This window comes from Spinacia oleracea, chromosome 1 (genome assembly GCF_020520425.1).
Source record: "Spinacia oleracea cultivar Varoflay chromosome 1, BTI_SOV_V1, whole genome shotgun sequence".
In the NCBI taxonomy this organism is placed as follows: domain Eukaryota; kingdom Viridiplantae; phylum Streptophyta; class Magnoliopsida; order Caryophyllales; family Amaranthaceae; genus Spinacia; species Spinacia oleracea.
In genome coordinates this window covers 126,607,701-126,631,066 of record NC_079487.1, presented here as the reverse complement: position 1 = coordinate 126,631,066, position 23,366 = coordinate 126,607,701, and the positions used below count along the sequence as shown (strand labels likewise).

Sequence of the window (23,366 nt, the reverse complement as noted above, 5' to 3'; positions counted from 1 at the left end):
TACATTAAAATATGGTACTCATAAGTTTAAATATGATATTCAGAAGTTCAAAAATGGTACTTAGAAACTCAAAAATGGTGTTCATTACTCAAGTATGGTATTCAAAAGTTTTCAAAATAATGGTGCAATTACCATCGTGCTTCCAGATATGTATTTGATGGCACATATATAGACCTATCCGCCCTCACGCGCATGCACCTCATACGTCGATGCAAGCAAAATCTTAAGTACACCTATCATGATGACGCCATTAATATATAAGGCGGTGGCTTAGCACTCTCTTTGTCTATCTCTCTCTTCCCTGATTTGCTGTTGAAAACATCCCCTTCACTTTTTCTCACAGTTGTACTAAATTCATTCATTAATTAACACAGATTCTCCATTAACACTGTTTTTACACACACACTCTCCCCCCACTCACACTACCCTTTTTCCTCAATCCTTTTCCCCCATTTGTTGTCTCTTTCATCTTCTTCACCCCTCTCAAAAAGCAAATCAAAAAGTTGCAAAAACTTAAAACTAAAAATCCCACTTTTTTTTTATTCTCAATTTTTTATTGGGTTCAAAAATCAACTTCACTTTCTCTTTCTAGGGTTTTTACTGATAATGCAAACCTCTTGAAGATCAGCTGTTTAATTTTTCTGGGGTTTTTCCACCCTATTTTCAACAAAAATGGGAAGAAGTTTGTTGGTGCTATTTATCTCATTTTTGGTTCTATTTTCTGGGTTTTCTTCAGTTTCTGCTTCAACCCCACCTGCAAGTAAGTAATTATACCTCAAAAATCACTTTAAATTCGCCCCATTGTGATATTTTCTGCACATTTTGACTGTATTTTGTTGATTTTTTTTTTTTTTTGCAGAAATTGTAAGTGGGTTTATTTCAAGTTCAATAGCTAAGCTGATTCAATGGGTGTGGTCACTCAAAGCAACTACTAAAACAGGTATTTTATTGTTTGGAGATCTTAAATTTTTTTTAACTTTTTGTTTGTTTGTTGATTTCCCCCTTTTTTGTTGTTGGTGATTTTGAGGGAAAAATGTGGGTTGAATGTGTATTGATTGAGTAATGTGATGATGTTAGCAGCAGTTTCTGGGCGGTCAATGATGAAATTTGAAAGTGGGTATGATGTTGAGACTGTGTTTGATGGAAGTAAGCTTGGGATTGAGCCTTATTCTGTTGAAGTTTTGCCTAGTGGAGAGCTTCTGATTGTGGATTCTGCTAACAGCAATCTTTACAGGATCTCTTCTGCACTCTCTCTCTGTAAGTGTTTTTTACCATTCCATTTCATGGTATTAGAATACGGAGTAGTATACAATAATCGAGGGCTTGTTCGGTATCATTGCTAGTTTTCGGGTTTGTTGTCAATTTTATTCTATTTTATTTTACTTTATTGCAATTGTGTTATTGGGTTATTGATTTTCTTTGGATTCCAATTTTGATTCTTATGTGAGGGTTACTTTCTTATATCCTCATGTAGTATGTTTGTATTTGTTGTGTGCACATGTGCATGTGCATTGTTTATTTGGATGGATCCTGAGTGTGGTTTATGGTGATAATGCACTAATGCAGACAGTAGACCTAAGCTGGTTGCTGGATCACCTGAAGGATACTCTGGACATGTTGATGGGAAATACAGGGAAGCCAAGATGAACCATCCGAAAGGCGTTGCTGTAGATGACAGGGGAAACATTTATGTCGCGGATACTATGAATATGGCTATCAGGAAGATCAGTGAATCAGGTATTTCTTATCGGACACTTGAGAGTTGAGGTTGCTACGATAATTGTCAAATTGTTGATACAGGACACAGAGGACTCTTAGGAATTAGGATGAAATGATAATACTTGTGATTGAACTTGTTTCCTTTCCGCTAATAGTCTTGTATGAAGTTCATAATATGAATAGATGTTCATAACAAATGAAATTTTTAGCCTTGAGCTTGAAGCTGATTCAGTTAAGATCAGAACATGTAGACTAATTGAGATTCTAATTCCAGGAGTCACAACAATTGCTGGTGGAAAATGGAACAATAAAGGTGGTCATGTAGATGGACCGAGTGATGAAGCAAAGTTCTCAAATGACTTTGATGTTGTCTATGTTGGAAGCAGTTGTTCCTTGCTGGTAATTGATAGGGGGAATCGGGCAATCAGGGAAATTCATCTCCATTTTGACGACTGTGCTTATCAATATGAAAGCAGCTTCCCTCTTGGTAAGCTAAAGCAATCTTATGCTCTATGTAACCTGACTGGTGACATTTCTTTGCCTCACTCATTCCTATCATAATAACAGGAATTGCTGTGCTTCTTGCTGCTGGGTTTTTCGGCTACATGCTTGCCCTATTGCAGCGGCGAGTTGGTTCAATTGTGTCTCAGAATGTAAGAACCCCTCTCTATGCCAATTTTGAGTGTAAACATTGCTCTATGCATAAGCTTTCTGTACTAATTACTACTTTATTTGACTTGTTAATTTTATCACAGGATGTGAAAATAGTAGAAAACGCTCCATCCAGTCCATACCAGAAGCCTCCTAAATCAGTGAGGCCCCCGTTAATCCCTAATGAATATGATACGGAGAAGCAAGAAGAAAGTTTTTTCGGATCTCTAGGAAAGTTGCTTGCCAATGCTGGCACATCAGCCATGGAAATAGTTGGTGGTATAATTCCAGGACTTAAAAGCAAGCCAGTGGCGTACCAATACAGGAATCAAGGACAGTATCAGCAAACCCACACTTGGCAGTCACCAGAGAGTTATCATATACCCAAAGAAGAGGAGCCTCCGTCAATTGAAACTAGGACGCCTACCCCAAAGAAAACATATGCCTTCATGTCTAAAGACGCAGAAAAAATGCAACAACAGCTGAGACAAAGCCGAGCTTTCTACAGTGGTTGGGACACAGAGTTCCAGCAGCTGCCTCAGCAACAGTTACAGCAGCAGCAACAGCCACAGCCACAGCAACAGCAGCAGCCACAACCACAGCAACAGCAGCAGCAACAGCCACAGCAACAGCAGCAGCAACATCCACAGTCACAGCAACAGCCACAGCAGAAGCAGAAACGTGAGAAACATCAGTACCGTCATCAGCATCACTCATCCATCCCTCAGACTTACTATGAGCAAAGCTGTGAGAAAACCAATGAGATTGTGTTTGGGGCAGTCCAGGAGGAGGGAAGACGTCAATCAGTCATCATGCCTACTGATTATGCGATGGATGCATTCAATCAGCAAAATATCCGGTTCAGAGCAGGCTACAACCGCAGCTACTCATATACATAAACTAAATCTTTGATTTGTTGGCACATATTATATCGTATCTATGATCAATTCCTTCAAAAAACATAGAGATCGGTATGGTGATCCCTTTTTGAAGTAGGAGTCTTGGGGTAGTATCACTCAGTTGGTGGTTGTTACACTGTTAACCCATCAAAGCCTTTTGTTGAGGTATGACATCCCCTATGAATATTGGTGGTATATTGAAGTTAGTAATATATTTTTCATTTTCTAAAAGTGATGTTAAATCCCTTTCTCTGCCACAATTTCCAAAGGTGAATCAATTTTTTTTTTGACCTGTGATCCCAAGTATGTGGAAAGTCTAAAATCTCATGAATGTGAGGGAAGACCACCACCACCACCCCAAATCCCAAGTACTCATTTTGTCATCCTTTGAAACTACTCATCAAGTACAAACCCTACACACAATTGCTGCACTTATTGGTTGTATTTTATTCATGGACGACGCTACTAAGGCTCATTGTCTTGTACTCCACCTTTCTTTTCAAAGTCTGAAATCAGTGTTTCAAACGAGTTTTCGATCACGGTACTCGATGAGATTGATTAATCATTGTCTTTTTTAACCTTTCTTCAAATCGATCCAAGAACGCACACACAAAGTCACAAACACACATTCTTTTACTTGACTAGAAGCCAAATGTTTTGCCAAGTTGATAGAAAAAGATTGGACTATATATATTAATCACAATGGCATGCTTCTTGTTTGTTTGGTGCGTTTTAAATTCCAGATTCCCGGAGAAGAGCATACTAGCAGCCAAGCATAGTTAGGGTTTGTTTATGAAGAAAGTGTCAGATTTGAGCGCATTCTTGTCGCAAGAATATGTGCTGATTAATTTCACCAGTTTCTCACTGTCAGTCTGTCAGATGCTGCAGTCAGATGAAAAACATACATACTCAGTCTACTACCTCGCCACCCACAAAAGGGGGCCGAATGCATGTGTTTTCAAGTTTTTTTTTTTTTTTTTTTCTCTTCATGCAAATGGATTTCCATTTGGCCATATGGGTTGTTCAAATTATTTACTCTAGTTTTTGAAAGTGATAACTACGGACGTACAACATGTTGGGTTTCGTGGGTCCTATGTTACTTGGACTCATGTACGCTACAAGTGCATGACCCAATCTGACACGATGTTGCGAAAAAATTTCATGAGTTTGGCCCAAAATCAGGTTTTCTAGTGGATTACACTGATCGGAATGTTCAAGATCCGACACAAGTTCTTGAAATAAAATGAAGAGTGAAAATAAGATAGTATATAGTCCAAATCACAGTAACATTAGGAGGACAGGATGCCAGCTAACCAACTCTTACTCTCACATCTTTTTTTTTAATACGAGCAATGATTGTGGTATTATTTTATTCCACTCCGTGATTATGGTCTCACAAATTTGTCACCCTTCAAACCCTCTTGGATCTCTAAAAAATGTCATCAATTGATTAAAAACTTCGTTTAGGAAATTTACAACTAATAACACCATTGATATGGAGCCTAATTCGTTTGCGTTTTTTGATAATTTTTTCAGACGGTGATTCACCTTATGAGATGTGATAGCCAGGGAGAAACACATCCCATTATCACATATCAAGCCACCACCAATGAAGTCTTGACTTTAGTAGTTAAGACTGAGGGCGTGTGTATTTCCCTCACCCCCAATTTGTAACTTGTATTTTTCTTGTTTACATGACCCTCGGTACGTCCCACCCTTACGACCCTAATAGGGCACAGATTGGGATGATGTGTGGATCTAGCTTATGGGGTTCCACTTGGAGTCTGGTTGTTTTAAAAATATACTTTGTACTCTGTGATTTAATACAAATATCAGATTGCGCTTAGGCTATGTTTGATAAGATTCACCTTATTTTGACTGAAATTAATTATTTGAACTTAGTTTTTTCGAGCTTATCTAGTCTAAACTTATTGTTGTTGAAATAAACTTGTTCCTTCTAAAAAAAACCTTTTGTTTGTTAATTGTCTGATATTTTTTGTGTGTGTTACATTGTCCGAAAATACTTTTTTTTCCTAAAAAGTAACTTATTTTGTATGAATTTATCTTGAAATAAGTTGAAGCAAACAACAGTTTAGATGTGTATTTCTAATGCCCGTATTGGCCAATGGCCATACAGGAACTAGTTATTCCTATTAGACGTATAATTAGGATAGTATGTGAAGTACTTCGTATTAACATGGATAATTAATAATTTGAATTAATATGTTTCCTATTGTAATTAGGAAAGTTTTTTAATTGCCATAAAAAAAAAATAGGAAAGTCTTTAATTCCCATAAAAAAAAAATAGGAAAGTTTTTGAATTAGTTCAGGAAACACTTGGCCGTGTGGTAACACTAAGGCATGTTAGCCGCCTTAGATTTCCTATCCTTGGTAGATTAAGGAAGTCGTAATATGCAAGCTACCTCTCCTATAAATATTGCCTCAATCATCAATCACAACTTCATAACCAAAATCTCCAACAAAACATACTCAGAACGTACTTTTACAACCAAAATTAAACCAGCGGCAATGTCAGGAGTAAACAGCGGAAACAGGCCTACTGATCAGCCATGTCTGATGTCCGAAAACTTCAGCGAGATATTTCAGAATCAGGTCATCTGGTTTGTTGATGACACAAACCACAAATCGTCGAAACCAATGATTAACAATGGTGCTGTTTTGGTGTTTAGTCTTCAAACTGGACAACTGTTTTTGAAGGTTATTGATACAGTAGGACAAAACTCACAGCAGAATGGTCTGAATCTGAGTCTGAATTTTCTGTCAGAGTGGAAAACAGGGGAAGAAGTTGCTGCCCTTGTTCGATCTTTACCTGTTGATGAACAACCGAAACAAATAATTGTGAATCGTAAAGGAGTATTGGGGTCTTTAGTAGTTCACTTGCGTGATGATTTCCCTAACATAATTATTAGAGAAAGTAAGTTGCAAGTTCCTTTCCACGCATCTCTGAATACTGCGAAACTTGGTGGTTTGGCTGATTACTTACACCTGCAGTCTTCTGCAATAGACAATAAGCCATTAATGGTTTCTGTTAATGTTTACGATGATTGGTTGTTGAAGGGTTTATCACCAAGTACTGCATTCTATCGACTCATGGTTATACTCAGTGCACTCGCTCTCAATACTGAAAAGGCGAAGATGTTGCTGAATAATTCGTCTGTTGTTACAGAGCCTTATCATATATGGCCTTCTTTTACCAGAGATCAATGGTTGAAGGTTGAAGTTGGTATGAAAGATATTATTGCTTCCGAATGTGCAAAGAAGAACCATGTTAATGTTAACAACACCTCTGTAGCCTCGAAGCAGTCTGGGATTCGTGATATCCCTCTCGGGGTAGCGCGCTGATAGATTAGCGTTTAATTATCTTTAAGTTGATTAGAGTTTTGTTAATTAAGTTTTTTTGTGCTCAAGTTTAGGCATGTATTAATACTTTTTCGTATGTTTAATGAGAATAACTTGATTTTCTCTGTAATTCTACAAGAAGTTACCTCTACTAATTAATAAGTCAGTTTTCTTGCCATCTTTGCCGAAGCTTTAGCCGGCTAGTTCATTGGTTTTTCCCATCTTCCGTGTAAGAGAAAGTCACATGAATAGAACGCATTATAAGAAAATTCCTCCAAAAAGAGTTTTATGGGAATTGTTTCTTGTTTGCTTGTATCAATTGCTTCTAAATTATTGGTAACAATTGTGTGACAAAAGAAAAGGTATATAGGGTGTAGTAGTTCACTTGGTTGAGGGCGCTTGAATTTGCTATTTTTTTCATTAATTTGACTGAATTCAATAAGCATATGTGTACTTGGATCAGACAAAAATATGTGTTGGTCAAGAAATATAGGAAATATTTGTATGTTTTTAAAGTTACGCGCACACCATTAATTTTACACGGAGCATCCACCTATAACTGTTTTGAGGTTAATATATTTGATATATGAATCAATTGATTGTAAAACAAGAGTTGCCATACCAACTATACTCACTAAGGCATAAAGAAGAAAACATTATAGAAAATAATGAAATATGGTTAGGGCTTTTCAGTTTCGAAGTTATCTTAGGTTGAAATATAGGCAAGTCGTTTCAAAATTTTGGTTCTATTTTTATTTTGTTAATTAAACATCAACCAATCTACCATTTATGAGGGTTATTAATTTATTTTTGTTATGATATTTTGCGTTCGACTTATTTTGAATTATTAAGTTCATACAAAATAAGTCGAACAAAGCGAAGACTGGTAGATAGAAGTTGAGAGTATATGCTTTTTCGGATTCTAGTGAAAATTCATGATGGGGATTTCATAACAATTGTTTGCTCTTTAGTCAGAAACACAACAATACACGATAATATGACCCAATGATACGAAAGAAAGCATTTCAAAGTGAGTGAGAATTTCCCTACATTTTAGCATCAATCAGTTATTGTTCGGATCAGTTGCATGACTTCTTATCATAAATTTTATAATATAATTTGAATTTTAAAAAAATAGAAAAACAAAAAAATCCTACTAATTAGAATTAGGCAAACTAGATGATCACGAGTTTAGAAATTAAGATTAGATTAAAGGCAAATCTTTGGAATAATTGATGATCGCACAATTCAACATAACCCTTCGTTTGTCTTCCTTCTTCGTCCACATCTCCGTCTTTCTCACACCTGACACACTCTCTCTCCCCATCTTGCTCCGCCATGGCTACAATAATTCAGCATTTTCCACATCATTCTTCCTTTTTTGCAGGGCTTTCTCAATTTTTGGGGAATTAAGCTGCTGATTTTGATCAAAATCTCATCTCAGTTCTTCTGTCAGAGTGTCAGGTATTCTCAATTTGCAGATTTAATTTCTCAGTTTTCAGATTTAATTTGGCAAAATTGGCTTGTGTTTATGCTTAATTTGAAATAGTATGTTGCGGAATTTCATATTGTTGCGCCGTAATTCTGGAAAGAATCAAAATCTTGAGGGATTCGAGGATGTGGCGATAAAAAAAATCATATTCCTTGTTTTGCAGATTAGAATGGAGGTTTTAGAATGGTTGTGACATCGGACACTCTAATTTGGTGAGTTTAAAGGCATAGTAGTTACTAGCCATGACTCCGATATGTGTATTGACAAGGGTATTAACCCTTAATACATTATTTGGACTGAAATTATGAAACTTTGATAAAATAAAATAGCAGAGGCTGACGCTAGGTCATGGGTACACGAATCCGAGTAATATAGGTCTTATGATTGTTCTTGTAGGCTTGGTCAAGTCAAGTGTAGTGGTAATTGTGGATATATTTCCAGGAAGATTCAAGTTGCTGATAAACAAGTGAATGATAGTGAACCAACAACACTTGCCATTGCATTTGACACAGTATGTATTCTTATCTTTCGTTTTTTGTGAATATATTACTTAAGCGGTCGTCTTCTAAGAACGTTTTTAACATTCAGTACAGAAATTCATTGAGTTTCCATAGCCTTCTTATTTGCGAATTGTGATTGTTCTTAGTCTTGACTCGGGACTTTAATTCGTTTGCATTGGTATTTGTTGGATGAATTTGGACATTGAACTTGGAAAAGATTTATATCTATTTGGTTATTAGTTAATTTTTCTTGTACTAGTGCTAGCTCAATGTTCCACCTTCATGTTGGTATCTTAGATTATCAAGTTTGGCTTTATCGCACATCCCACTGACTCAGCACACTAGCTCAAATGTTTATTGTTTGTAGGTTGTACATTACCTATGCCTATGCTGAGACCCTTAATGCTCACCACATCATTGGCTTAGTTGTATTTATCCATTTGTTTTGTCTGCAAATATTAAGACGGAAAATATCTCAGCCTAATTATTCTCCATCTATCCCTTGATTCAGTACCAGATATGATCACGATACCGTAGTTTTCATGGGATTGCAAATTTGCAATTGATCTTAAATGTTCTAAGTTCTAACCCACCCTCCCTTTTCCCTCAAACAATTAAAACAATGCAGAGTGTTAATAACTCAAATCTTTATCATAAATTATTATCAGATAATTCAATGTTAGTTCGTATCAAAATAAATTAAAGGGATTCCCATAAATTAGGCGTATTTTGGTGGGAATAGATCTTAAGCACTACATATGTTGTGCCATATCGCATACCGTGTTTCTTCATTAACTTTACTGTTGTTTTTCATTTTTGCTCTTCCTTTGTTTTTCATTTTTGCTCTTCTGATCAAGTTCATTCTCTCTGATCTTGCTGATTTTTGACACAAGCAAAGATGGTGAATTCAGAAAATATGCTGATTGTTCTTGGAGTTATTGGTATGATCTTCTTTCCACCTCTCTAAAGTTAAATTTCTTTTCATTTTTTTGAGACTGACTTTCCTTTGTACACTAATTTTATCTATATTCTTGATTCAGTTTGATGCTACAAGCAGTTTTGTTTTCTGGCATGAAATGTTTTGAAATAAATTCGTAATTCAATTTGGTTCAGCGTCTGTATTTATATGAAAAAGGTGGTAGAACATAGCCATAGGCGATATACTTGGTTCTTTTTAAGTACTCTGTAATTTTATTTATTTAATTGCTTGAACTCAGTGGCTTATTGCAAAACATGTAATTCACTTTTTAGGTTTTCTATTGTGGAGGGGGTTTCAAAAATGGAGGTTTCCGGTATTGTGGTCTGTATATAAAAAAAAGGTGGTAAAGCATAGTATAGGCCGTATATTTGGTTCCTTTTAAGTACTTTGTAATTTTATTATTGAATTGCTTGGACTTATTTAGTGGTTTATTGCAAAACATGTATTTTGATTAATACTTTTTGTACTAACTTAATTTATTTTGACTTGTTAATTTTGCAGGAAACGTCACCTCTTTCTTCGTATTCGCCTCACTACTGTACGTTTTTTGGTTTTTAATTGATGAACGAATTTATTGATTTGCTAGTTTAGATTATTTTCGATCTCTTTAGATTCTTATACAACTTCAAAACTTTTGCAAACTTAAGGCTCATGCTATGTTTGGTAACTTTAGAAAATGGTTATCCACATCCAGATTTACCTTATCGGGGGAAATTACTTGAATTTTGATAAAGTTAACGCTCATCTATCCATAGTTCCATACAGTCCAGAAATTGAATAAAACTGGCTTAAAATTTAAAAATTATGTTGAATAATATGGGGTATCTTTTGCTAGATTTATTGGCTTTGGATGTGACCATCAACTTTTTTGATTTATATTTTTTGAATTGTTTTTTAGGCCTACAATTTGGAGAATTTGGAAGAATAAATCAGTGGACGAATTCAAATATCATCCTCTTGCTGTTGGTATAATCCACAGTATCATGTGGGTGTTCTACTCGATGCCATTTGTGCACCCACACAGCATTCCTGTTACCACCGTCAATAGTGTTGGGTTGGTTATGTATATAATCTTCAACATTATATACTACGTAAACACTAACAAAACAACGAGGGTAAGAAGAAAACGACCCTCTAATTAATTAATTAATTTTAGTTAATGTAGTTGCATTGGTAGCTAGCTTTCTGATTCCTGGTTTTGCAATTCAGAGGTCAATGGTGCTGCATTATATTGCAGAGTTTGTGTTTCTGGCTGGCTTAGTGTGGAGCACACTTGTGACTTTCGACAGCCATGCTACGAGGTCTGGCTATGTTGGGTTCTTTTGTGTCTTCTTTGGGATCATACTCTATGGTTTAGATCTCGGCATTACGGTATAAATCTTACTTCTCAATGTTTTTATGAATATACTTCCTCCGTTCTTATTTACATTACACAATTTCCTTTTAGGAAATTCCTTTTTAGTTGACACAATTCTATTATGGGAAAGTTCTGTATGGTACATTGTCATATTTACCCTCACTTTTTTTTGGTGATTTGGTGGAAGTGATGGTTGGTTGGTTGTTGTTAAGGGGCACTTTTGTCCTTTTAACTTTCTCTTTTACCTCTTCTTAATACTTCGTATGTTTCGTGTAAATAAGAATGGAGGAAGTACGTAGACTCTGTCCTTCTAGAACAAGTAGTCATAATTTATGTATTTGAATCATTAAAATCCTTTGGACTCCCAACAGGTCAAGGCCATTAGAGCAAAGAATGTAAAATCAAGGCTACTACTTTACTCCCTGGTTTGTTTTCTCAATGGACTCGTATGGAGTGTATATGCCTTAGTCAAGTACGATCCTTACATTCTGGTAATTACTTAATTCTTAATGTTTCTAATTTGTTAATTATATTATGTGATTATACTCTAATCCGTTTTCTCCCTTTGTCATGTTCATGGTACGCAGATTGAGAATAGCTTGGGCGCACTAATTGGTTGTATCCAGTTTCTTTTGTACATTGGCTACTATTGTGTAGAAAGATTCAGAACCATTAAGCTTAGTCCAGTAGATGATTGTTAATTTGGTCTAAATATTGACCAAGAGTGAGTCCAATACTATTTCGTAAGTCGGAAATGTACATATAATTACAAACCAATTTTCGCTCTTCTCCTGGGTTTTTAATCGCCTTCTTCGTTGACCAATTATGGTTCAATTCATTCTGTACTTGAATTATCTTGGGAGAATTGTACGCTACTTAAATTACTACGCATTAGTAGTAGTAATCATTGATAAGATATGTAGTACTCTTTTCGTCCCGGAATATTTGCACCGTTTTTACTGGGCAAGCTTGCCATTATACAAAGTGAATTATGTGAATATTGCAAAAAGTCAAAACGGTGCGAGTATTCCGGGATGAAACCCGACTTCGTTGTTGTGCACTTGTAGGCAATACTCGGCAAACAAGTATCCGTATTCAAATAATTCCCTACATATCTACTTGTATTATTATACTCGTTCCGTTTCTTTTTGTTTTTTACGTTTGATCTTTTACATGTTTATTAACGACTAATTAATGTGCATTGAGATTCCTTCATTTTTTTTATTGTTTAAACAAGACAAAATACGTTAATTTATAATGTTTTCACTCTTGTCAAAATTAAAATGAGAAAAATTCAATATCCTGATAGAAAAGTGTGAGAGATCAAATGACCCAATGAATTTAATTGGTTAAAATAATCACTTGACACAAATTTTGATAGAATATTGAAACATTAATGTCCCAATAAAAAAATGTGAGAGATCAGATGATCCAATGAATTTAATTGGTTAAAATAATCACTTGACTTAAATTTTGATAGAAGATTGAAGCATTTATGTGATAATATAAAAGGAAATGTAAATAACTTTTGAAACACCCAAGAAAAAACGTAAAGAACAAAAATAAATGGAGGGAGTAGTATACTGGGAAGCACAGACACACCGTTGGGCTGCCGTGTCCCGTGTCCGACACGTATTGGACACCGACACGTCTTGGACACGCGAAAATATGTGTCCGACACGCGAAATCACGTATCCGGGTTTTTCAAAAAATTAGGACACGAGACACACGGCCGGATACACGATGGACACGTCTTGAACACATATTTCATTATTAATTAATATTTCAGATTACTATTAAGGCCTCATGAGCAATCAACAACCTTCATAAACATAGGACCAGATTCACAAGCCACCATGACATTAATTAAGGTCTCCTTTGTGGGTTTTTCCATCCATCATGTGAATCTGATCTTATGTTTATGAAGGCTTGGTGTTCATTCACAATAATCTCCGTCTACTTTCTAGGAGGAGTGTGGGATGTAGGAGGAGATGATTATTGTGTCATTATCGTATCATTTTGTGTAGAATAGTTCGATTTTCTTATTTGAATGTCGTTAATAAATTTAATTACTTTTTGCATATTATTTTATTAATGATTCTAATTTTATCTTTTTTTGATATATTATATTATTTTAATATTATTTTTTCCCGTGTCCCCGTGTCCGTCATTTTTAAGATGGCGTATCCCCGTACCTGTATTGTGTCCGTATCCGGTTTGGTGCAACCTAGGTAGTATATAGGAGAGATCATATGAAAGGTAAATATTTTCCAAGCTCGGCTGACTTTTGGATAAAACTTGAGTCAAATCTATCTATATCTATATAATATACTAAAAGAGAGGAAATCAATGTGATGATAAATGTCGTTCATTGATTGACCTTTCTTTTAATATTAATTCATTAATATATAATTTTTGTCATTATTTAACTTATTGTATTTTATGGTAGCAATAACTAACCTTAAAAATACATAAAGAATTAAAAGATTCATCAATACTTTTACTAGCAATATTTTTACCAACTTATCTAGAGCATTTCCTATATATGTATACATAATCAAATTCTACCCATAATCTAATTCAAACATACATCTCATATTTTAGATTAAGTATTTGAAATTTATACAGTTTCTAGCAGCCAATATATACCATAGAAATTAGTCACTTACAACAATAACTATCATATAATCTAGGACTTTTTTAAAAAAAAAGACCTTATATAAGGTTGTTTGTGTGATAAAGGACCTCATATAAAAAAAGTGACATTTTGGGACCTTAAACTTTGTTTTTTTGTTGACTAGGACCACCCACCGGATTATTGGAGTTGACCCATATTTCACCCCTTGACTTGCACACATGACAGCCGGAAATTGACACGTAGCCTTTAGTTGTTTTTTTTTAAAAAAAATCCCAAATTTCTTTTTTTTTTCATGAACCAAATTCTTCCGCATAACGTTCAATCCATCCAGCAATAACACCAACATCTTTCGTTGCTTGCCGCTGCCCGCTGGGCATCATTGAAGTAGGCAGGAACTGTAACAACTGCATCTTCACTTTTAAACCAAGATAGACTCTGGAGCAAATTGCTTCAGTTCACCCTTGTAAGTAACTTCAATCATAATCCTCTTGGAAATAATTTGCATCAGCAGTAGGAATCGAGGGGTGAAACGAGGGTCAACTCCTATAATCCGGCAAGTAGTCCTAGTCAACAAAAAAAACAAAGTTTAAGGTCCTAAAATGCCACTTTTCTTATATAAGGTCCTTTATCCCACAAACAATCTTATATAAGGTCCTTTATAACAAAAAATCCTATAATCTATTAGCTTATGAAGTAACCCGGAGTTTACCTATGTTTGGCCTAAACTGTTAACCGATATTTGATTGTAATTCTAGATTAATTAACATACATAGTATATAAAATAATTTGTTAGTTAACAAATATAACTGATTCATCACCAACTAAGAATAAGTTTGAGATATTTATACACATCATTTAATATTAATATATACTCCCTCCGTCTCGGAATACTCGACCCGGTTTGACCAGCACAGAGTTTAAGGGACTTGAATTGAATTATTTAATTTAATAGGTAGTAGTTGATAGTGGGTATTATTTTAATGTAGTTAGTGGGAGGTGTGTTAAGAGGTGGGGTTGGGGGAGAGTAGGGGTTGAATTTTTAATTATTTTTTTGTAGGTGGTGGGTGGGTTAATAGGGGTGGAGTGAGAAATAATATAATATTGTTAGAATATTTCCATTTTTAGAAACATGTCAAGTATTAAGGGACGGCCCGATAAGGAAAACAGGTCAAGTATTCCGGGACGGAGGGAGTATATTGTTCAAAACATTATATTTGACACACGTCTCGGAGATATTAAGTTTTAACAGGTGTAATATATATGAAATCTTAGTGCATACGCAGTGTAATTTAAACATCGTACTATAATAATTAAGTTTTTTTAAGTGGTAAACATTAAAAATAACATTTTGAACGCTCAATATATTATACATTTGTCAAGACACTAGCTGCAAATGTGACAAACATCCTATAATAAAATAATTAACATATTTCATAAAAATCATGTAAAACCTTCTAATTACACATGGTAATAATTGATTATAAATTTATAATATGATACTAGTTTATATCTCGTACACGCACATATATTCTAAAATTATTATTTGACATGCCATATTATTTACTCCATATAAAATATTTCTCCCCCTAATGCTAATGTACAATTAATAAATCCTGAACATACATACTCATTATATCATCTAATACTCAGTATGAAATTGGAAAATGTGATTAAATCATCTAATATGAAATTGGAGAGTGTGATACAAAGAGAATGTCATTTAAGAAAGCGACAGAAAAGTAGACATTCATTTACAACAGCCAATTAAAAAAAAATAGTTCATCTCCTCTTGACTACGGTAGAGACCCCAAGGAAGGCTTCCTGAAATACAGCCGGTGCATCCACATTGAAGTTTTCCATATTAGCTTTGATCAGAGTTTCAATCTTTCCATGATGGTGTTCATCTCTCTCCGTCACATCTTCGTGCTTATTACTCATGTTCAATGACCCTAAATCTCCATTAAAAACGATCAAATCCTTCAACTGGTCAGCATATTTTCGAGACAAAACACACTCAGAACTACTACTCGAGTTGTCAGAATCTAACAGAGAAACATACTCCTTACATACAACACTAGAAGTAGAACTAGGATAAAAGCTCTTCATCATAAAGCTAAACATAAGGGATAGAAGAGTAAAAAAGGGCATAATAAGTTGCCTCAAAAATCTGACTGCTGAACTAACAAGTGCGCTTCTGCTGCCGAAGAAGTGCATCAGTGTTCTCCCCAGATTCATTCGGTAAGATGTCCATGACTTGCTGTTGTTGAGGAGTTTGTATACTTCCTGTCTACAGATATTTTCTTAATAAAGGTTTGTGAAGTCCGAGCATACAATTGAAAAACAAATAAATAGAAGCGGCACTTACAGTCCGAATTATGTAAGGACGGACTGCAAATCCAACTAGCAACCCAACCAAGCATGAAATTGCAATTGCTGCTACCCATACTGTAGTGGACCTCAAAGTACCTAAATAAATATGGACATTATTCAGGGGAAAAAGGAATTTGTCAATTTAGACGGGTTGAAGCAAGGATTTGGCAGTATCACTTCACATGCCCATTATTCAGGGGAAAAAGGAATTTGTCAGTATCAGTTTGGTCATTAATAATAACTCATGAAGTTCTTCCTGCTGACAATTTACCAAGAGGCACGATAACACAATAGGCAAAAATAATTTGAGCATTTTTTCTTAAACTCTTCAGTTCTCTATGGAACCAAAAAGTCCTCATCACTATAATGAAAAAATAAGCATAGAAATATTGAAATAAAATTTGGTTCCTTTTCTGTTCAAAAGAATGTGATGGGAGGATAACAAAGCGGAGAGAGGCAGGGATCGCTTGATTCACCCTTCACCCGAATGTATGAAATCTTACACAATTTGACAGCACTAGCAGTCTCGCACAAGATATACGGAACTACCAAGTTGACAACAGTTAACCATAAGTCAGGATATATGGAACTGCCAATCTTACACAATGCTTCCTTATTTCTCTTTGAGGAGTGGGGGTGTGTGGAGAGGGGGGTTGCATTGTGAGTTGGTGGAAGAGGACTGCGACTCTGTTCTGTTCGACTTATTTTGACTTATTTCAGATAAAATAAGTTCAGTTAAGTTCAGATAAGTTGAGATAACATAAGTTCAGCAAAAATAAGTTTTTTTTTCCAGACAGTTCCACACACACATAAGTTTATTTCAACAAAAAGAAAGTGTTTTCAGATAAAATAAGTTCAGTTAAGTTAAGTTCAGTCAAAATAAGTCTAACAGAACGCAACCTTAGTTTGATATTCGAGGAATATAACTTTCATATAACAAGTTAACAACTTCACTACTTGACTCTCAAATCAACACAGGAGATTAGGGATACCAGATCGAGAGTAAACACAATCCTTCTGCTTCAGATCAATCTGGCGGATTAATTTATTCCCGTGGTCCAAAATCAGCAGGGCGCACATCTCAGGAACAAAGCTTAGCTCAAAATCTGGAGAAAAAGTTGCATTTTTTCCAGGGCCATCAGCACGACCAGGCTTTGGGTAACCTCCCGCAATAGTAGTGACACCTTTAGAGAAGTCAACACAGTTATATCACCTTTTAGAGCCTCAACAGAAAATTCAAAGGTCAGTCAATGAAAACATAATTGCATAAGAAAACATGTCCAGCGGAGCAGTGTGATAAGTTCCTCATACAACCATCAGCTTTTTATTTACTAGAAATGTTAGCTTCTACTGGATAAAAGGATCATATGAAAGTTCCCTTCTCTGACAAAAATCATCTCAAGTGTACTGGATATTGCGAAATGATGTTAACCTAATTCACACTGTCTAAGCAAATAATTATGAGCAAGCATGATATATTGATAGATTCATTTCATGCTGTCAGCATTGCACCATTTTAAGTCCCTAAAACTCTCACACAATGATCCAACTGAATGAAGTCAGAAATGTTTGGTCTCCCTTCTTAATCCACACGCATCAAAATTTTCGCATTTTTTATCTAAATTCAAAATTGCAGAGTTTTCCAATTACACAAATTAAACCCTTAAGATTAAGGAATCGATTCTACAATACTTTTTCTATATGACATACATATTGATATTGACAAAATCATCTTTACCTTCTTTCCATCAATGTGAACTTACCTCATACTACAATTTCCCGGATTTATAATTAATACCACTTTCCATCAAACTAAACTTTCTGTCATGCTACTTTCATCTTTTTCATGAGTGATCTACTAAAGCAAACAAGTTCTCATGTTGGTGCATAAAAGTACTGTGAACATTGGTGATCAAAACACAAAAGAAGGTCAAGTAAAATGAACCTGAAGGACTAATCTTTCGAACAGCATAATTGCTCCTATCGGCAACATATACATTCCCCTTGAAATCCATAGTAAAGCTTCTGGGTTTGTTAAAAGTAGCTGAACTTGCATCACCATCAGAGTACTTGGACACCCCATTTCCAGAAAACTTCTTCACCAAACTCTCTGAAGACGAGGGAAAAAAAAACACCAGATATTTAAAATACTTTGTAAAAGAGAACATTACCAACAGGAACCTCACAGATCATAACTTATGTTACTTCAACTCGAATACAAGTACCAAACATAGAAAAATTTCAAGGTATTGAACTTTGGAATTTCTTGTAAAACAAGCATTTTTTCTAAGCTTGAACTGAAATAATCAATTAATTCCTCCGTTCCAAAGAGAACTACTCGTACTCATTTCCAGTTTACAGGGTCTCTAATGCACAATTTTGAACGCTAATATCTTTCTAATCGACAAATAAGATAAACAATTCCTCTCAATACACAGTTCAAAATAATTAACAATATCCAGTATTCATAGAAATTAAAAAAAAAAAAAAAAAAACCCACCAAATTAGAAATAAAGTAACAAAAATGCATCAAAACAGTCACCTTGGGAAAGTGGAAGAGAAACAGTGTAGAAAACACTGTTGGATGAATCAAGGAGAAGGAGATCATTGAATCCTGGGCGTGGTGCCACTGAGTGAGGATTAATATTGAGTTTGTTTTTGTTGCCATCAAAAACTGTTGTCACTGTGTACCCGTCTTCATGAATCACCTCTGAAAACCCTGAAAAAATAAAATAAATAAATTAATACAGTGTAACAGGAGCGATAATAGAGTAAAAAAGGGAAGATGAGTGTTTTTTTACACTACCATGGAAGATGAGTAGGTTGATTAGGGTAAAGAAGGTGGCAAGATGAGGAAGATAACCCATGTCAATTTCACGGCCAAAGAAGAGGAATGAAATTTGGGTTTGTAAAATAATTGAATTCCCAAGAACAACTTTTACTTTTTTTCATTTTTTGAGGGAAGAACTACTTTTTTGTCCTTTTTTTTTCCTTTTTTTTTGCAGCTCAAAACAAGAGAAAACATTAAGGCCTTTTTCCTTGCATAAGACTTTTTTTCTCTCTTGATTCCAATTTTAAACGTACTCCATGGTCTCCTATACTTTGATTGACCCTTTAAAAGACCAAAAGTGGTTTCAAAATTTGTCATTTTTTATTAACTTTTAACATGGTTTGTTTAACGTTTTATATGATGAAATGATTTTTGATAGATAGTTTTTTTAGAATATTACATGGCTACCTTTCTACGTTGTTAGTGATTTTGAAGCGATTTAGACTTCCGTTAAAGAAAAGTATTTGGTGAATTTCTGGAAAAGTATGTGTAGTTTGAAAAGTTAGGGGATATTTGATGCATTTCGCTAAACCTCGAGGGTATTTTATGAAAAAAACGTAAATTTTATTAAAGAATTGTTTTTATCACTAATGCGATATACTCGTATGTAATATATAACTTTTACATTATGTTGGAGCAACTTTTAAGCATTTTAAGTTAAATTTACATACATGTTACCATATTTATTCTACACAAACATTAAATAAGAGTTTGTGGGGGGAAACTATTATTAGTGAAAATGAATGTGGGTCTCTAAGACAGTAACAAGTCCAAATATATTAGTCATGGATAAAACCGACCTAATAGCTATATGTAGGGGTGTCAATTCGGACAAATGAATCGGGTTTGGGTCGGGTTCATCGCTTCGGGTTGAAACGGGTTTTTCATTTGGCTATCGAGTCGGGTTGAAAATTAATGGAACGGTTCGGGTTCGGTTGGTTGGCACGGGTTCATATCGGGTCGGGTTCATGTTGGTTCGTGTTAATATCGGTTCGGGTCATATTGGGCCGGTTTGTAAACGGGTTTAGTTGGTCGGATTCATATCGGGTCGGATTATAGTCGGTTCGGGTTGGAACACGCTAGGTTGTAAACGGGTTTAGCCTGGTTGTAGCAGGTTAATATCATATCAGGTTGGGTTCATGTCTGGTAATGTCAATTCAGATACAAATTGTAAACAATATTGGGTTATTACTAAAATCACAATTTTCAATACATTTATTGTATATTATACTACCTCCGTTTAAAAGTTTTTTATAGTTACTATTTGCACGGACTCCGATGCAATATTAACTACTAATATATCAAATTTCGTATGTGAAAAAATTATAAAAAAGTTGATATTATGAATATACCGAGACCAATCTAAGAATATCTTACACGTAACGTTTTGATGTACTCCCTCCGTTTCTTTTTGTTGTATCCGTTTCCATTTTAAGCATTTCATATTGTTGTATCCATTTAGAATCTATTCTATTTTTGGACATACATTTTATCCTAAAATACTCTTACATTTCTATCTAATTACCAAAATACCTAAAGATTCTACCCATATTCCCACCTAATTTTCCCCACCCATAATATTTAATTCTTTTCCCTTCCCCATATACCCACTCTCTCACCTCCTTTATCACCCATCATTATCACTCATCTCTCTTACCTTATTTCTTTATTATTTTCTCACTCCTTTATTTATTATAATCTCTTACACCCAATCATTTATCTTACACCCAATCATTACACGTATACCCATACAAACCAATATTCCAAATTTCTTAAAAACCACACCAGATTCCAAATGGATACATCAAAAAGAAATGGAGGGAGTATATAATTGTGAGAATTTATTCATACATTGGACACATATTCCAAAGCATAAAGAACTTTCAGAAACGGATATAGTAATATGGATGTCTTAATTAAGAGACAAAGGCGGTAACTAAATCTTAAAAGTGTTATTAAAATTTTAAGACCAGTAGACTTAGTGTGTACTCTGTATATAGCATATGACTTAGTTTTATTATATATAACGATAAACTAATGACTAATACGTAGTAGAATTTATCACTTCGTATTCATGAAACATGCATTTATTGTGAATTAATAACTAATAAATGAGTAATTAATAATCGATAATGATGAACTAATATGTAACGAATTTGTAAAGTTTTACATGTAAATACAAGTTTAACTTATATTCATAATGGTTTAAACAGCAACGAGACTAACATGTTCAACAAAGAAACAAGACAAACAAGTTCAATTCTTAATGAATTAAGTCGATTAAAACAACATAGTTTTTCAATTAGTTCTTTGGTTATAACTTATAATTAGAATTAGATCAATTTAGTTCAGTAATCGATTAGTCATTTGAATATGAGTCAATAAAAGAGCGTAATACTAATAAAATAATACAAATTCATAAGTTTTATAACATATAACATTCTACATTTGATTACTCTAAATAAGCTAATAATTGACAAATTAAACGTGTTGTAAACTGTCTGAGTTGAAACAGTTCGGGTTGTAAACGGTTCGGGTTGAAACAATTCGGGTTGTAAACGGTCCAAGTTGAAACAGTTCGAGTTGTGAACGGGTTTTTCCCGGGTTGAAACGGTTCGGATAGAAAGGGTCATTAACGGTTTTCGGATCCATTCAGATCGGGTATAAACGGTTTGGGTTGTCGAATGGCGGTTTGTTATCGGGTATCGGATCATAATCGGGTTAATATTTTCGAGACGGTTCGGGTTGAACATTATCGGATCGGATCGGGTTTCGGGTTCCAGCTCACGGATTATTATTGTTTCGGGTTCTTAATGATGGGATTAACCCAGCGGGTTCAACATTTCGGATTGAGAATTGATAGCTCTAGCTATATGTCTTGTTGAAAACTTGAAAAGGCGACTCCGACAAGGATAGAGATCACGTGACATGTGTGTCGTGCTTATAAATCTAAGCCTATTTTCAATCAATTTAATATAGTTTGTCGTGTCGTTTTCTATTGTGTTTTTTCTATAACAAATGTGTCTTAAGCACATCTTACAACTTTTTATGTCGTGTTGTGCTTATAAAAAATCTTAGGTGCACCTACGGGTATTTTTTAGAGCCTTGAAGATTGCACCTTCTCTTGGGGGAGTGGGTGCAAGGCAGGCGATTTCAAAGCGAAACGAAAACCTAAAGATTCCCCCCCCCCCCCCCCCCCGAAAGTTGGGCATTGGAAGAATCAACTCCATATATAAAAGCCGGATGAGCAGAGCCTTCTTCTAGGATTGTTGTCACATTTTCTTTTCATATGATATGTAGTTATGCACATGTAAGGGGAAAATATGAGATGCATATTGGTGCACTTGGGTACGCCTTAAACGTGTTGTTATTTGTGTGTGTGTGTGTGTGTGAGAGAGAGAGAGAGTAATTGGAACTTATAGCATGACCAATTGACCAGGTTACAAAATTTAGACAATTTAAATCTTACTTTATATATTATAATTCAACTTTTAAAACACAACTCAAGTTTTTAAAATGTCTGCACTTATATACCCACAATAAAGTTAAAAGTAGAGGGGTGAAGTAAGGAGTAAGAATCTAATCAACAATTCAACTTTCATTGACTCAAGATGCGATTCAATGGGCTAATCTATACTAATCTATACTAAAAGGCGTTGAGAAAAATGTCTATGTGGCACGTAGTACTCTTCCCTTTGCGCCACATCATCCACTCACCAAATGATATGTTATATCATGGACAACCAAAAATCAATACATACAATGAGGTTCAAACTCTAGACCTCAAGTGTGGATGATAACTCTCATTACCATCTTAACCAACAACCATTTGTGGTTAATCTTTTCACATTAATTTATAAATGAATGTTAACATGAAGTTTACAACAACTAAATATTTACGTGACTTTTTATTTTCTATTGACTATTTTGGGAAAAAATAATAATTAAATAATTAGGACAATTATGAATAAACATGATGTCATAAGTCTCATAAGTATCAACTATTGCATGGCTGCATATATCTAATTTCGTGTTTGTTAATTTTGAATCACTTATTTCCACTAGAAAATAAATTATACAAATTGTAAGATGATACAATTGAAAAATTATTTCTCATGATAAATGACTTAGTGTACGTGTTTGTGTAGTTGACGAACTTGATGAATGCTTTCACTTAATGGTATACATGTATCTTATCAAATACTTTGCTCAACAAAAATCTAAAATTTTAACTATTCAATGTAGCAATCGGGGTATCGCCCAAGCCACACACTAGTTGCATTGGAAAATTTGAGGAAATCCTAATTTTCTACAACATTAAACTTTCGACTCACTAACCATTTTCAAACATCCAGAAAAACTTTGGTGCCATAGTTAAATCCAAATTTGACGTAATTTGATGGGAGATCCATGGCTTTGGACCCATTCCTAAGACTCGACTAAATTCATTTCACAATTGCTCAATAATTTCCCAAAACCACTAATCACTTGACCTAAATTAAATTAGATATGACCCCACATATTTATACAAAATAGTGTTTTGAGTTATACCCTAATCAAGTTTTGCGTAA

General features: G+C 34.7%; 3 protein-coding genes across 15 annotated transcripts; 2 read left to right on the top strand and 1 right to left on the bottom strand.

Moving 5' to 3' along the window:
- The first annotated feature begins 291 nt into the window (after window positions 1-291).
- Window positions 292-3,500, top strand: LOC110782919 (uncharacterized). Of its 3 annotated transcripts, none has more exons than XM_021987190.2 (7): window positions 292-760; window positions 860-940; window positions 1,084-1,257; window positions 1,567-1,737; window positions 1,994-2,206; window positions 2,287-2,372; window positions 2,475-3,500. In XM_021987190.2, the coding sequence occupies exons 1-7, from the start codon at window positions 673-675 to the stop codon at window positions 3,267-3,269; spliced, it is 1,608 nt and encodes a 535-aa protein (XP_021842882.1). In that variant the 5' UTR covers window positions 292-672; the 3' UTR covers window positions 3,270-3,500. The 3 variants fall into 3 exon arrangements, with proteins under 3 accessions (XP_021842882.1, XP_021842880.1, XP_021842881.1); XM_021987188.2 differs by having other exon boundaries at window positions 1,078-1,257; XM_021987189.2 differs by having other exon boundaries at window positions 293-760; window positions 1,081-1,257.
- A 4,348-nt stretch (window positions 3,501-7,848) lies between these two features.
- Window positions 7,849-11,744, top strand: LOC110782918 (bidirectional sugar transporter SWEET6b). Of its 10 annotated transcripts, none has more exons than XM_021987180.2 (9): window positions 7,849-8,093; window positions 8,285-8,333; window positions 8,518-8,632; window positions 9,520-9,562; window positions 10,102-10,138; window positions 10,499-10,715; window positions 10,810-10,971; window positions 11,329-11,448; window positions 11,545-11,744. In XM_021987180.2, exons 2-9 carry the CDS (start codon window positions 8,305-8,307, stop codon window positions 11,656-11,658), a joined length of 837 nt encoding a protein of 278 aa, XP_021842872.2. In that variant the 5' UTR covers window positions 7,849-8,093; window positions 8,285-8,304; the 3' UTR covers window positions 11,659-11,744. The 10 variants fall into 10 exon arrangements, with proteins under 10 accessions (XP_021842872.2, XP_021842874.2, XP_056682845.1 ...); XM_021987182.2 differs by having other exon boundaries at window positions 7,850-8,093; window positions 8,563-8,632; XM_056826867.1 differs by having other exon boundaries at window positions 7,850-8,093; window positions 8,563-8,632; window positions 9,501-9,562.
- Window positions 11,745-15,247: 3,503 nt separating this feature from the next.
- Window positions 15,248-18,991, bottom strand: LOC110782917 (uncharacterized). 2 transcript variants are annotated; one of them, XM_021987179.2, is made up of 6 exons: window positions 18,772-18,991; window positions 18,508-18,684; window positions 17,911-18,075; window positions 16,958-17,149; window positions 15,961-16,061; window positions 15,248-15,882 (listed from the first exon to the last, which is right to left on the bottom strand). In XM_021987179.2, the coding sequence occupies exons 1-6, from the start codon at window positions 18,830-18,832 to the stop codon at window positions 15,775-15,777; spliced, it is 804 nt and encodes a 267-aa protein (XP_021842871.1). In that variant the 5' UTR covers window positions 18,833-18,991; the 3' UTR covers window positions 15,248-15,774. The 2 variants fall into 2 exon arrangements, with proteins under 2 accessions (XP_021842871.1, XP_021842870.1); XM_021987178.2 differs by having other exon boundaries at window positions 15,248-15,878; window positions 18,772-18,989.
- Between the last annotated feature and the right edge of the window lie 4,375 nt (window positions 18,992-23,366).

Excerpts from the sequence above, each read along its gene's own strand:
- LOC110782919 (XM_021987188.2), top strand. The coding sequence starts at position 673 with ATGGGAAGAAGTTTGTTGGTGCTATTTATCTCATTTTTGGTTCTATTT. Across the intron at positions 1,258-1,566 it reads CTCTTCTGCACTCTCTCTCT|ACAGTAGACCTAAGCTGGTT; the intron begins GTAAGTGTTTTT and ends GCACTAATGCAG. Across the intron at positions 2,207-2,286 it reads TGAAAGCAGCTTCCCTCTTG|GAATTGCTGTGCTTCTTGCT; the intron begins GTAAGCTAAAGC and ends TCATAATAACAG.
- LOC110782918 (XM_021987180.2), top strand. The coding sequence starts at position 8,305 with ATGGTTGTGACATCGGACACTCTAATTTG. Across the intron at positions 9,563-10,101 it reads GATTGTTCTTGGAGTTATTG|GAAACGTCACCTCTTTCTTC; the intron begins GTATGATCTTCT and ends TTAATTTTGCAG. Across the intron at positions 10,716-10,809 it reads ACACTAACAAAACAACGAGG|AGGTCAATGGTGCTGCATTA; the intron begins GTAAGAAGAAAA and ends TTTGCAATTCAG.
- LOC110782917 (XM_021987178.2), bottom strand. The coding sequence starts at position 18,832 with ATGGGTTATCTTCCTCATCTTGCCACCTTCTTTACCCTAATCAACCTA. Across the intron at positions 18,685-18,771 it reads CAACCTACTCATCTTCCATG|GGTTTTCAGAGGTGATTCAT; the intron begins GTAGTGTAAAAA and ends TTATTTTTTCAG. Across the intron at positions 16,062-16,957 it reads TTGTGTTTACTCTCGATCTG|GTACTTTGAGGTCCACTACA; the intron begins GTATCCCTAATC and ends ATATTTATTTAG.